Here is a 12,401-nt window from a genome sequence, read left to right as displayed (position 1 = left end):
TCGAAAGTCTAAAATCAACATTATTTCTTAACAGAGGCGTCAGGAAATCTTTAATTCTTTAATAAACAATTTTAAAACTGCAGATTTCCTGATTCACTTCCACACACTTCCTCTTTGTTCCAGTGAACAAAGGTTGTTATTGATCCTGTCAGACTCAGTCCAGGGCATCACATCTCTTCTACTACTTCCTGTTGGCAGCTCCTCAAACATCTGGAACAAGCTGTGGAGACGTTTGAATAAAAGAGACACAGAAGCATCTTTGGACCCGATCACATTATCGATCACTTTATTGTTTCTGTACAAACAACGACGACGGTAGAGACGACGGTTCCTCCTCAGACCCGGGAAGGATACAGCATCTGGAATACACACGGGAAGACTTTCACAATAAAACGCTCAGAGGTCACGAGGACTGTCAAAATAAAACACCAGAGCAGCAGGTTTGGATCCAAATCAAATCCTTTTTTTAAACTTTCAATCCGTCATAAAAGCAGTACGTATACTCATAGGACTTCCTGCTCATAGTACTACTGTGAGGTAACCGCAGAGGACTGTGGGTAAACTGGATTTAGTGGAACATCCTGGTATTTTTAGCTGCTGTATTTAACATATAGTGTGTTGGGATTCTTTCTGTGTAGATATTAGAGGACACTTAAACCCTCCTGTTGTCCTCATTTACAGGCACCAAAAAATATTGTTTCCTTGTCTGAAATTTTTTTTTTTAAATACCAGCAAAAAAAAAATTCCACAGATTTCTGAAAATTTGCAAAACCTTCAGGAAGAAAACTCCAATAATTCCTTCAAGTTTCCCTTAAAAGTTTTAATTAAAAAAAAAAAAAATCCCCCAAATTTGGCAAGAAAATTCTTGTAAATAATAAAAAAAAAATCAGTAAAAATCTTCAAAAAATATTTCCAAAAAAATCCTAAAAATATCTAAAATGATGACATGTATATATATATGTATATATATATATATATATATATATATATATATATATATATATATACATACATATATATATATATATACATACATACATACATACATACATACATACATACATATCAGTAAAACTTCTAATATTTTCTTTAAGAACATTCGGAAAAAAAGCAACCAAAATACAGCGAAGTTTGCTGGATTTTGGTTGATTTTTTGTGAATGTTCTGAAGAAACATTTTTAACATTTCTTTCTCTTCATCACAGACTTAAGTGGTTCTGTTTATTCTACAATATTAACATAAACACTATAATAGTACATATTTCATCGTCATAAACAAACACCGTTAACATTAGAGCTTCACTACAAACCAGACGTTCTTTGTGTTAGTTGACTAAACTAATACTTGATAAGAAATGATCAGACGTGTTTATCAACTGTCTCCGTTAACCACATTTTCTTCTTCAGATTGAGCTTTCTCACATAAAAAACAACATTTAACGCATTGTGTGACTCTTCTCCCGAACAAAACGGACCAATCATGTGTCGCCTTCTTCGGTCAGAGGAACAGTTTGCTAGAACGATGGAAATCTAGATCTGACACCGTCCCATAGCTAAGCAGACGCAGATAGACTTCAGTTTTTTGACAAACTAGGGTTACTGATTGAATATTCTCTGTAGTAAATACTAATAAACTGATCCGTTTTCTAATTTGTGTTCTATCAGCTGCAGCAGCCGCAGTTTAACCAGACCAAACATAAAAACATATTAGAGTTCCAACTAAAAACATTCTTGCAGCAACACAACATTCAGTGGTTTTAGAGACCTATAGACCAACGTCTGCAGATAAAACCTCTGCTGAGAATCTGTAGCGCTCAGAATCATCAGGAAAACGTTTGGTTAAATCTAAACTCTGAACAAGTTAGAACCTTTTTAGAAACTGTGAGAACCTGTTAGAAAAGGTGAAACCATACTAGAACCTTTTAAGAACCTATTAACACCTGTTAGAATCCTATACAACCTTTTAGAACACGTTAAAACATATTAGATAAAACCCCTGCTGAGAACCTGTAGCGCTCAGAAAGAATTGATTTGGTTAAACTGGGATGCTTCTTACAGCTGAATTAAACCCAAAACTCTAAAATAAAACCTTCTCCAGATCAGGTTATCGCCACAGCATCAGTTACGAAGACCTTTATGACACTAAAAACTGACTTTATCCTAATCTCAGTTTGTCATTTAACCTTCTGGACGTCTCACGGACTTTAACAATAAACACAAACTGCCGATCACCATTTTAACACCACAAAGTGAAGCCCTGAATGAGACTATTTTTTAAAAAAAAACCCAAAAAACCCCAAACAATCCTTTTGAATTTGACGGCAAAATCGAGTTCTACTGATTTTCTATCTTCACCCAGAGTAAACATTATTTTACTTTGTCTTATTTAAAGACACCAAAACATCGCTGGAAACAACCTGAAACCAACTTTTCTGAACTCTAAATGTCCCTGAACGCACCACTGACCAACTGAATCCGTCCTAATTTCAGTTAAGTTCGCTTTATCGGACAATGTGAGCCAAAATCACGTGGACATCATCGGCCAAAGCATCAAGAACAACCCAATACTTAAATCAGAAAACAAGTAAAACATGCAGATCTTTAGTATATTGTAATAATAAGAAATAACAGGACATTTATAAATATTAAACCTGTGGAAAACAGAATATTGTGGAGAAGTCAATATGAATATTATATATACACACACACACACACACATATATATATATATATATACATGTATATGTGTGTGTGTGTGTGTGTATATACACACACACACACATTTATAGGTGTGTGTGTGTATATATATATATATATATATATATATATATATATATATATATATATACACACACACACACACACACACACACACACACATACATATATATCATACTCTTGCATATTATTCGCACTACACATAAAACACTAACTTATTTCATACAGGACATTTTTACTTAACCTCCTAAGACCTGGCATCCCCAGACACCCTGTTTTTAAAAAAGAGCATGTTGTTCATAATAGTAATAATAATAATAATAATGATAATGATAATGACAATGATAATAATAATAATAATAATAATAATAATAATAATAATAATAAAATAAATTAGTATAATAACAAAAAACAACAACAATAACAACAATATAAATATAATAATCAGATTTTAGATATTATCCAGTTATTGTATTAATTGGTTTCTCCTAATCCCAAATAACTAGAAGAAATCTAAAATACAAGCCCAACCAAAGCTCAGGTCTTAGGAGGGTAAAGTGTTTATTACACTCATCGAGCATTTTTCTTTTTGTTTATTTTTATTTATTGCATATTTTTTGCTTATTTATCTGCACTGCTCACTTTAGTAACTTTCATTTTGCACTGCTGTGTGTATATATATATATATATATATATATATATATATATATATATATATATATATATATATATATATATTCTTTTTGGGATGTGTAAATATCCATACATATTTTGAATTATTCTCTTTTCCATATTCCTAGAGAGACACCAACAGTCCAAACTGACGGTAACTTTACCCTTTCTGCTGGAACAACTACATTTCTCCTCTGGGATTAATAAAGTATTTCTATTCTAAGTATAAGAGCTTTGCTGCAAACAGGAAACAGTGCGTACTGAGGAGTTTATGAATTCAACTTCATCCTGAACCTTTTGAGACATTTTAGGTTCTGTTTTTTGTTTGCTTTTTTAAAAAATTTATTTTCTCATTTTTGTCTTTATGATACTGCAACATGTCTGGAAATAAATCACATAAATAAACATCATCTGTAAGGTTGTTTGATGATTGTCTGTAATCAGTGTTGGTTTAAGGATAATAGATTTAAAGCAGAAATACTAAATTGTAGGCATCAAACAACGTGAAAACGACTCTGACTCACCACTCTGACTCTGTGTCCGATGGCTTTAGCCGGCAGGTTGCTGCTGAACTTGGCTCTGACCATCCCGCTGTTGCCATGAGCTCTGGTCACCTTCCCCCAGATCACTCTGGTCTTGTTGGGTTTACCGCCAGGCGTCACGGTGTTCCTGCAGAGAGACGTCCGCTCAGTCACTGAACCCTGGTCAGTTGTACACAGAATAACACCGGTGTGTGTGTCTGTCTTACTTCTTGGCCTTGTAGACGTAGGCGCAGCGTTTCCCCAGGTAGAAGTCGACCTCGTCTCTGGTGTAGCATCCCTCCAGCTTCAGGAGGGCCGTGTGCTCGCGCTGGTTCCTCAGACCACGTTTGTAGCCGGTGAAGATGGCCTTACTCCACAGTCTGGAACAGCAGAGACACGGGGAGATGGAGGCTTTTAACACGCTGCAGTAAACAGTTCTTATTTCATTCATTGACAAAAGAAAAAAACTGCAATTCAACACAATAGCAAACAAAAGCTTCCAAACTTCTGAATGAAAGGAGCAGAAAGAAGAATAAACTGATGTGATCTGTCTCTTTATAACAATCAGTTCACAATGAGCTTTAAATACAAACAGAATGACTCTGAAGTCTGAGAGGCCTGAAGACACTCTCACTATCATCACAAAACACTATGAAACTCTCACTTCATTTCTTTATATTTTAATAATATGCTGGTTTTAGTTAGATTTTTAAATCTTGTGTGTGATTTAGATTCTTTTGATTCCTTGTCTAGATTGTTCCATAAACATATAAATATACAACACAAAGTAAAACTACAGACAGAGGAAGAAGGCAAACAGCAAATGAGAGGAACAAAAAGCAGCGACTTGGACCAGTTTATTTAACCTACCACACTTCCATTAGTAAAAATGTAGATAAAACAACATAAAATAGTAAAAATTTATCATTATCATCTCTAACACAACGTTTTACTGTCTTTGTGTCTTTTGTTTATTTCATTTCCAGTCAGAGGAAACCTTATTGGTAGCATAAAAATACCACTTTAAGTCAAGTTTTGGTTTGGCTGTGAATAATTTAATAAATGATCTCAACAGCAACACTCAGCTTCTGCTCGTGGTTAATATTTCCCCGTGTAGCGAGAACATATATGGAACATTTAGAGACACTTAAAGAACTATTAGATTCCTCAAGACAAGATGTTTGTTCGCTTGACAACAGAAGAAGTGATCGGTCTATTAAATCCTGGAAACTACAAAATGATTTAAAACGAATCTAGAAGTTGGAAACAACAAAAACTGAAGAGAAACCACATCACAGTTTGGACACAAAAATCAAACATGAGCCTCACATAAATCACCAATTACACTGTGCTGAATAAAAAAATGAGTCTGTACAGTTAGCTCATGCATGTAAAATCATCTGAACTCACCTTCCAGGCATTTTCGTCTTCTTCAGGTGAATTCACCTGCAGGGTTAGAGACACGGAGCAGAACTTAATCAGCAGCACAGAGCAGTGAAAGGTGACAAAACAAGAGCAAGTACATCTAAATACAGGAGTTTGAATATCATTAATAAACCAACAAGCACACCTTCAACAAGTCGAGTTATTTTGCACAAATGTGTGACAGAATTTAAACCCTCCCGACTGAAAATCTAATTTAAAGTTCACATTTCTAATCAACACACTTTAGGCATTTCTTTCACTGCTTTATCTTCAGTGCTTTTTAACTAAAACATGATGAGAAGCTTCCAACATGCTGAAAAAGTGTAATATTAAACCCAAACTTTAATATTTGTCTGCGCCTAATCAAACAGGAAATGGAACCACTGAATCCTCAGAACGAAAAATCCTAAATGATACTGACTCCATGCTCTCCTCCTGCCTCCTTCAAACTAACACCAAAGATCCATTACAACTCCACATCCTGAATCTAATACCTCTTTAAACGATTAGCCTCATTTAAATGTCTGTTTAGTGCCACTACTTTGAGAGAAAAGGTGGAAAAAGTAAAATTTAATGTAGATATTATAGAAGAGCTTATATGCCTCTCATAGACACAAATGTCAGAAACATTTGTGTAAAACACATAATGTCAGATACAGTGCAGCTTCCACTTCCTGAGGATGTCATAATCTCCAAACTCCATCAGTACAAACCTCCAGAAAAACACATAAAACCAGAGAAGATTCCAGTTCAGAAGCTGCCTGAGAATCTGCCTGTTTCAACGTTTCCTTCAGTATCACAGAGATCCAGTGACAGTTGTCTGTACATTAATGACACACTACAATCAAGGGGTGCTCACAGAGAATTCGGCTACTTAGGTTTATAAATTACAAACAAATCCAGACTAAAATGTGAACCAGAACCTGGAGGAAGTTAAATGGGATCATAGGGGTCATGGCCGCTGATTGAGCCGCTTTATGAGTGAAGTCTGGCGGCAGCCTAGAGGTTTGAGGGTAAACATAAACAAACTGGACATTACCTAACACCAACTTCAGCAGATAACATACTGGTCTGATGCACCACCTGGACACCAACTATAACACGTAACAGTTTTATCCGCTACACCTGCTGCCAAACGTCCATTCACACCAATACACCGATGCTAACATGCTAACTCTAGCTGCTAACCACACACATTTACAGAAGACACCTCTACAATAACCACACCGGGAGACACCCCATGATACACTCACACCGGGAGAACCGGCTCCACGCACGGCAGTGACAACCGGCCCCGCTCCGGTAAACACCCCGGTACATGAGGCTGAACGTTAGCCGGGCTGAGCCGCTCCGCTCCGCTGTTAGCCGCCGTTAGCTCAACCATCCGGGCTCAATCTCCGCCATCAGATCTCCAAACTCGGACACAAACATACCGGACAGAGAAGGACTAACTAACCGATAACTGCCGGTGTTTATCGGCCGGAGGAGAAGCGGATTAACATTAATATTTCACGGTTTGGTCGGACATGTTGACTCCTACCTGCTATTAGTTCCAGAAAGATGGAGGAAAAGGAAGGCCGCAAGGGCCGCTGGGAAATTACCGTAAACAGAGGCGTCTGCCGAGCTGCCTGATCAAAAAGACGGATTTTATTTTAAAGTCAAAATTAATATTCATGGTGAAAATGTTTCAACTTTAAATCTCTTGATTAAGCTTCCGTTAGTAATATATGATAATTTTGTTTAAGTACTTTGATTTTTTTTATCATTTATTTATTAATTGAATTAACATAAATTGACTGATAACTCAAAAAATGTAAAAAATTAAAAACATTTAAGGCTCTGCAGCCTGATTTTTTGGTATGTTTTCATATTTGCCAAGTAGTTATCTTTATAACCACATTGTAACAAGTTTTAACATGGTCTAACAGGTTCTTTAAAGGTTCTAATATATTTTAACGTGTTCTAAAAGGTTGAAAAGGGTTCTAACATGTTCTAACTGGTTCTAATATGTTGCTATAGGTTCTTTAAAGGTTCTAATATGTTTTAACATGTTCTAAAAGGTTGTAAAGGGTTCTAACATGTTCTAATAGGTTCTAATAGGTTTTAACAGGTTCTTTAAAGGTTCAATATGTTTTAACGTGTTCTAAAAGGTTGCAAAGGGTTCTAACATGTTCTAACTGGTTCTAATATGTTGCTATAGGTTCTTTAAAGGTTCTAATATGTTTTAACATGTTCTAAAAGGTTGTAAAGGGTTCTAACATGTTCTAATAGGTTTTAACAGGTTCTTTAAAGGTTCAATATGTTTTAACGTGTTCTAAAAGGTTGCAAAGGGTTCTAACATGTTCTAACTGGTTCTAATATGTTGCTATAGATTCTTTAAAGGTTCTAATATGTTTTAACGTGTTCTAAAAGGTTGTATAGGGTTCAAACAGGTTCTCACAGGTTCTAATATGTAGTAAAAGGTTCTTTAAAGGTTCAAATATGTTTTAACATGTTCCAAAAGGTTCTAAGGGGTTCTAACAGGTTTTAATAGATTCTAACAGATTATTTAAAGTTTCTAATATGTTTTAACTTGTTCTAAAATGTTGTAAAGGGTTCTAACATGTTCTAACTGGTTCTAATAGGTTCTGAAAAAGTTCTAGTATGGTTTCACTTTCTTCTAACAGGTTTGGACAGGTTCCAATAGATTCTAAAAATGTCCTAATATGTTCTAACAGATTCTTTAAAGGTTCTAATATGTTTTAACATCTTCTAAAATGTTACATAGGGTTCTAACAGGTTCTTTAAAGGTTCTTAAATGTTTTAACGTGTTCCAAAATGTTGTATAGGGTTCTAAGATGTTCTAATATGTTCTAAAGGGTTCTAACAGGCTTTAATAGGTTCTTAAAATGTTCTAATATATTTTAACATGTTCTAAAAGGTTACATAGGGTTCTAACATGTTTTAAGATGTTCCAACAGGTTCTTTAAAGGTTCTAATATGTTTTAACATCTTCTAAAATGTTATATAGTGTTCGAACACGCTCTAAAGGTTTGTAAGATGTTCTAACAGGTTCTAATATGTTCTAACATGCTCTTATAAGGTTCTAGTATGGTTTCACCTTTTCTAAGAGACACTAATAGTTTCCAAAAATGCTCTAATATGCTTTAACAGGTTGTTTAAAGGTTCTAATATGTTTTAACATGTTCTAACAGGTTGTAGTATGGTTTCACCTTTTCTAACAGGTTCTAATAATTTCTAAAAAGGTTCTAATATGTTCTAACTAGTTCAGAGACTCCAGTATTGGTAAGTTGAGCCTCTCTGTGAGGGCAGCTGAAACATGGAACACTGTTCCATCAAACATTAGGAACTTATCAACTCTCAAATCCTTCAGTACAGCTCTCAAACTCTGGCTCCTGGACAATCAAACCTGCAGCCATAGCGAAGACATGTAGTGTTATTAATTCAATGTTACTAATACTTATGTTATGTTTTTTTTTATTAGTATTACTCTTTATCAAGGTCTGTGTATTGTTTGATTATGTCTTATCTTTGCTATCTGCATGTAAGTTTTTTCTTTTCTATCTATTGTCTACACTGTCTTGGCTTTTTAACCTTTTAACTTTTCTGTTGTGTGGCCTTGTCCTGTGTCATTTTAACATCTACCTGCCCTGGGACTACAGATGAAAATTAGCCCTCGAGGCTAAATCTGGCATATTTACATGTGGACATTTCTTGACTCATGTTGATTAATATGCACTGTCCCATCTTAAATAAATAAATAAATAAATAAATAAAGAGTTTAGATTTAGAACATTTTCCTCCTGTTTTTTTGTTCTGTTTTCATGTTTGTGAAGCAGTTCTACAGGAACAGCAGCTAGTCGCTACGGACTCCAGTGATTCTGCATTAGAGTCCATTATTTTAATGCACAGCCTTTTAAAGAGGATTATTATTATCACTACTTTGCACATTTCAAGTTGCTTCCATTACATAACATATAATCTTGCACATGTTCAGGCAAATAATTTGCAGATCCCTGCAGACTAAATATTCCTATTACTTTTATTCTGTTCAAAAGTTGTTTGTAAGACATTTAATTAAATCTACAAAACTTGAATATTTAGTAATTTATCCTCCTTTAAAATGTTTCTACACCAGGTTAAATTCCTCAGATGTGAAAACCTTAAACCAATAAAACTCTGACAATAGACGTTTAGATGTAATAATGTTCTGACATATAGTTATTGTTGCAGTTTTATTCAGGTGTTATTTTAATTTATTTATTCTGACTTTAAATGAATGACAAACAATCGTTTTTATGGATGAATTATCTCTTACAGGCCACACGTGCGCTAATTTATCTACAATGCGAGGTTTTAGAGATTTTTTTTGTTTGTTTACAAATTTTTTGTTGTCAAAATAGTTTGACTTCATTCTTGCAACAGGAAAAAGTTCAGATAAAAGCTTACAGCACCTGGTATTCCCAGGCGGTCTCCCATCCAAGTACTAACCAGGCCCGACCCTGCTTAGCTTCCGAGATCAGACGAGATCGGGCGTATTCAGGCTGGTATGGCCGTAAGCAATGGCAAAATCTTCACACAAGCTTTTTAAATGAAACTTAACTCCACATTTTGTCTCTTGCTGCTTCACTGTCTGGCAAAGAGTCTTTCTCAACGCATCTTAACACCTTTTATCTGATTCTATTTCACCTACAATCATCACTTTAATGCATCATTTCTACTTATTTAGCTCAATTAGTTTTAACCTGACAAGTGGATCAAAAGTTTAGTGGAATGTTTTATTGTAACATTTATTGTGTTTGATTTTGTCCGTAATGTGATTGATTGATGGTATAAACACACATGTATGACACATTAATATGATGTTATTTTGGTGTGTTGACAGATGAAGTGAGATATTAATAAAATCAGTGTGAAATGAAGGAGAATCCAAAGTACAGACGACAGTTTGCCTCCATAAATAGTGTGTTTGTTGCTGTGTTAGTCGCTTACGGCCATACCAGCCTGAATATGCCCGATCTCGGCTGATCTCAGAAGCTAAGCAGGGTTGGGCCTGGTTAGTACTTGGATGGGAGACCGCCTGGGAATACCAGGTGCTGTAAGCTTTTATCTGGACCACCTGCAGAAGGCAGTAATATAAAAATAAATTACATTCACAAGATTATATTGTGTTTGATCCTATCTATTGTTTTTTTTTGATTGCAGAATTTTTTATTTTTCAGAGTGTTGCAGGTTGAGGGTTTGGTCAGCAAAGCCTTAATCACCATCAACAGGACAGAACAATGCAGTGTGTCTGAACTGAGATCCAGACTGGTCTCTATAAAAACTAAAATAAGTTTAGGAGCATCCTGAAAACAGACACCATCACACAGCTCTCTGTTTTCTGAGACAAACTTCAAGCATCAGGAGGTAAAAACACTCAAATATCAGGATATATCAATGAAATGTGGTTTCTTTAGTTTCCTGTGTGACGCGTTCGGTCGTCATCCAGTACCTCAAACGTGTTACATCAAAGAAAAATACGGACAAAAGAGGACAAATTATGCTGCTAGAAGAACAGGTTAAGGTACCAGATAGAACCAGATGGTGCTGGTATAAAAACAGTGTCCACACAGACTCAGACCTCTGGGGTGAGGCCTCCTGTTGTGTTACTGATGGAAATAGCTGCTGCTGATGAGGAGCGCCATCGGGGCTCATTAAGGTGAAACCACACAGTAAACATGATGAAACTGACCTGAAGAGTCCCCACTGCCCACTCCGAGTGTCAACACTGAACATGTTAACGTGATGAAATGACCTGCAGAGAAAACAATCATCCATCAACAGTCTGGTTTGACATGTCTGAAGACCTGTAGGGTCAACAAACACATTTAGAACAAGAAAATAGAAAAATAACAAATAGACAAACAAGACAACCATGACTCCCAGAAGGAGTTAGAAGAAGGAGATTTGTGAGGGAGGCCACCAAGACACCTATGACTCCTCTGAAGGAGTTTCAGCTTCAGCAGCTGAGATGTTATAGACTGTTCATCCAACAACTGTTGTCTTCTCCAGTCAAAGCTTCATGGAGACAAAGAGAAAGACTCTGTTGGAAAAATCTCCAATTAAATCTGGACTAGAGTTCACCAGAAGACATGTGGAGACTCTGAAGACACCTGGAAGAAGGTTCTTTGGTCTGAGGAGACCAGGATGGAGCTTTATGTCCATCAGACTAGATGATATGTTTGATGGACACCAAACACTGAACATCATCACAAACACACCATCCCCACTGTGAAGCATGGTGGTGGCAGCATCATGATGTGAAGCATGTTTCTTAATACTAGCATGGAAGTCATTCATAGGTGTCTTGGTGGCCTCCCTCACCAGTCTCCTTCTTATAACTTCTTAAGAGTAGTCATAGGTGTCTTGGTGGCCTCCCTTTCTCTTTCAGACCTCCCTGGTCTCTTTCTTGTTTGGACACTTGGTTTTTGAAACTGCTCTATGCAGATTTACAGACGTGGAAACAACATGAATACCATGGAAATAAAATGAAAATATCCACAAAAACCCCCGCGACCCTAGTGAGGAGTAAGCGGTGTATAGATAATGGATGGATGGATGGATGGATATCCACAAAAACAAAGAAAAACTACCAGAGAAACAGAATGATGTCTGATTGACTCTCCACCTCAGCTGGACTGGGAATACTCTTCATCGTGTTGGTGGTATAGTGGTTAGCATAGCTGCCTTCCAAGCAGTTGACCCGGGTTCGATTCCCGGCCAACGCAATACAATTTTTTTTTTTATACGCGGATATTTTGGTTCAGCTGCATCTTTAGTAAAATCTACTTTAAATGTTTCATACTGTATTTTAAACTACAATAATGGTAATTAATTTTAATGATATATATTATCAACAACAAGCTACGGTACACTGCCTCTGAGTACATAGACAGTAAATTATCCAAAACAAGCAATAAAACGAGAGGAACAAAAAAAATAAACAACATTAATGAAACAAACGCCCCCAAAAACGTAAACGTTAAGAAAATCCAGATTAACAACATTTTACAGGGTTGTATAG

At 35.9% G+C, this 12,401-nt stretch overlaps 1 protein-coding gene and 3 non-coding genes across 4 annotated transcripts; 2 read left to right on the top strand and 2 right to left on the bottom strand.

Annotated features, from left to right (window-relative positions):
* Window positions 1–254: 254 nt before the first annotated feature.
* On the bottom strand, window positions 255–6,979 carry rpl35a (ribosomal protein L35a). Its single transcript, XM_023277801.3, has 5 exons — window positions 6,876–6,979; window positions 5,321–5,356; window positions 4,138–4,290; window positions 3,914–4,058; window positions 255–359 (listed from the first exon to the last, which is right to left on the bottom strand). Exons 2-5 carry the CDS (start codon window positions 5,329–5,331, stop codon window positions 336–338), a joined length of 333 nt encoding a protein of 110 aa, XP_023133569.1. The 5' UTR covers window positions 5,332–5,356; window positions 6,876–6,979; the 3' UTR covers window positions 255–335.
* A 2,798-nt stretch (window positions 6,980–9,777) lies between these two features.
* Window positions 9,778–9,896, bottom strand: LOC111573579 (5S ribosomal RNA). The gene has a single exon (XR_002746556.1). It is a non-coding gene; the product is annotated as a 5S ribosomal RNA (ribosomal RNA).
* Window positions 9,897–10,321: 425 nt separating this feature from the next.
* Window positions 10,322–10,440, top strand: LOC111573578 (5S ribosomal RNA). The gene has a single exon (XR_002746555.2). It is a non-coding gene; the product is annotated as a 5S ribosomal RNA (ribosomal RNA).
* A 1,593-nt stretch (window positions 10,441–12,033) lies between these two features.
* Window positions 12,034–12,105, top strand: trnag-ucc (transfer RNA glycine (anticodon UCC)). The gene has a single exon. It is a non-coding gene; the product is annotated as a tRNA-Gly (tRNA).
* Window positions 12,106–12,401: the final 296 nt, after the last annotated feature.

This window comes from Amphiprion ocellaris, chromosome 7 (assembly GCF_022539595.1).
Source record: "Amphiprion ocellaris isolate individual 3 ecotype Okinawa chromosome 7, ASM2253959v1, whole genome shotgun sequence".
NCBI lineage: Eukaryota > Metazoa > Chordata > Actinopteri > Pomacentridae > Amphiprion > Amphiprion ocellaris.
The sequence above is the reverse complement of the archived record's forward strand: the minus strand, read 5'-3'. Positions and strand labels throughout refer to the sequence as shown.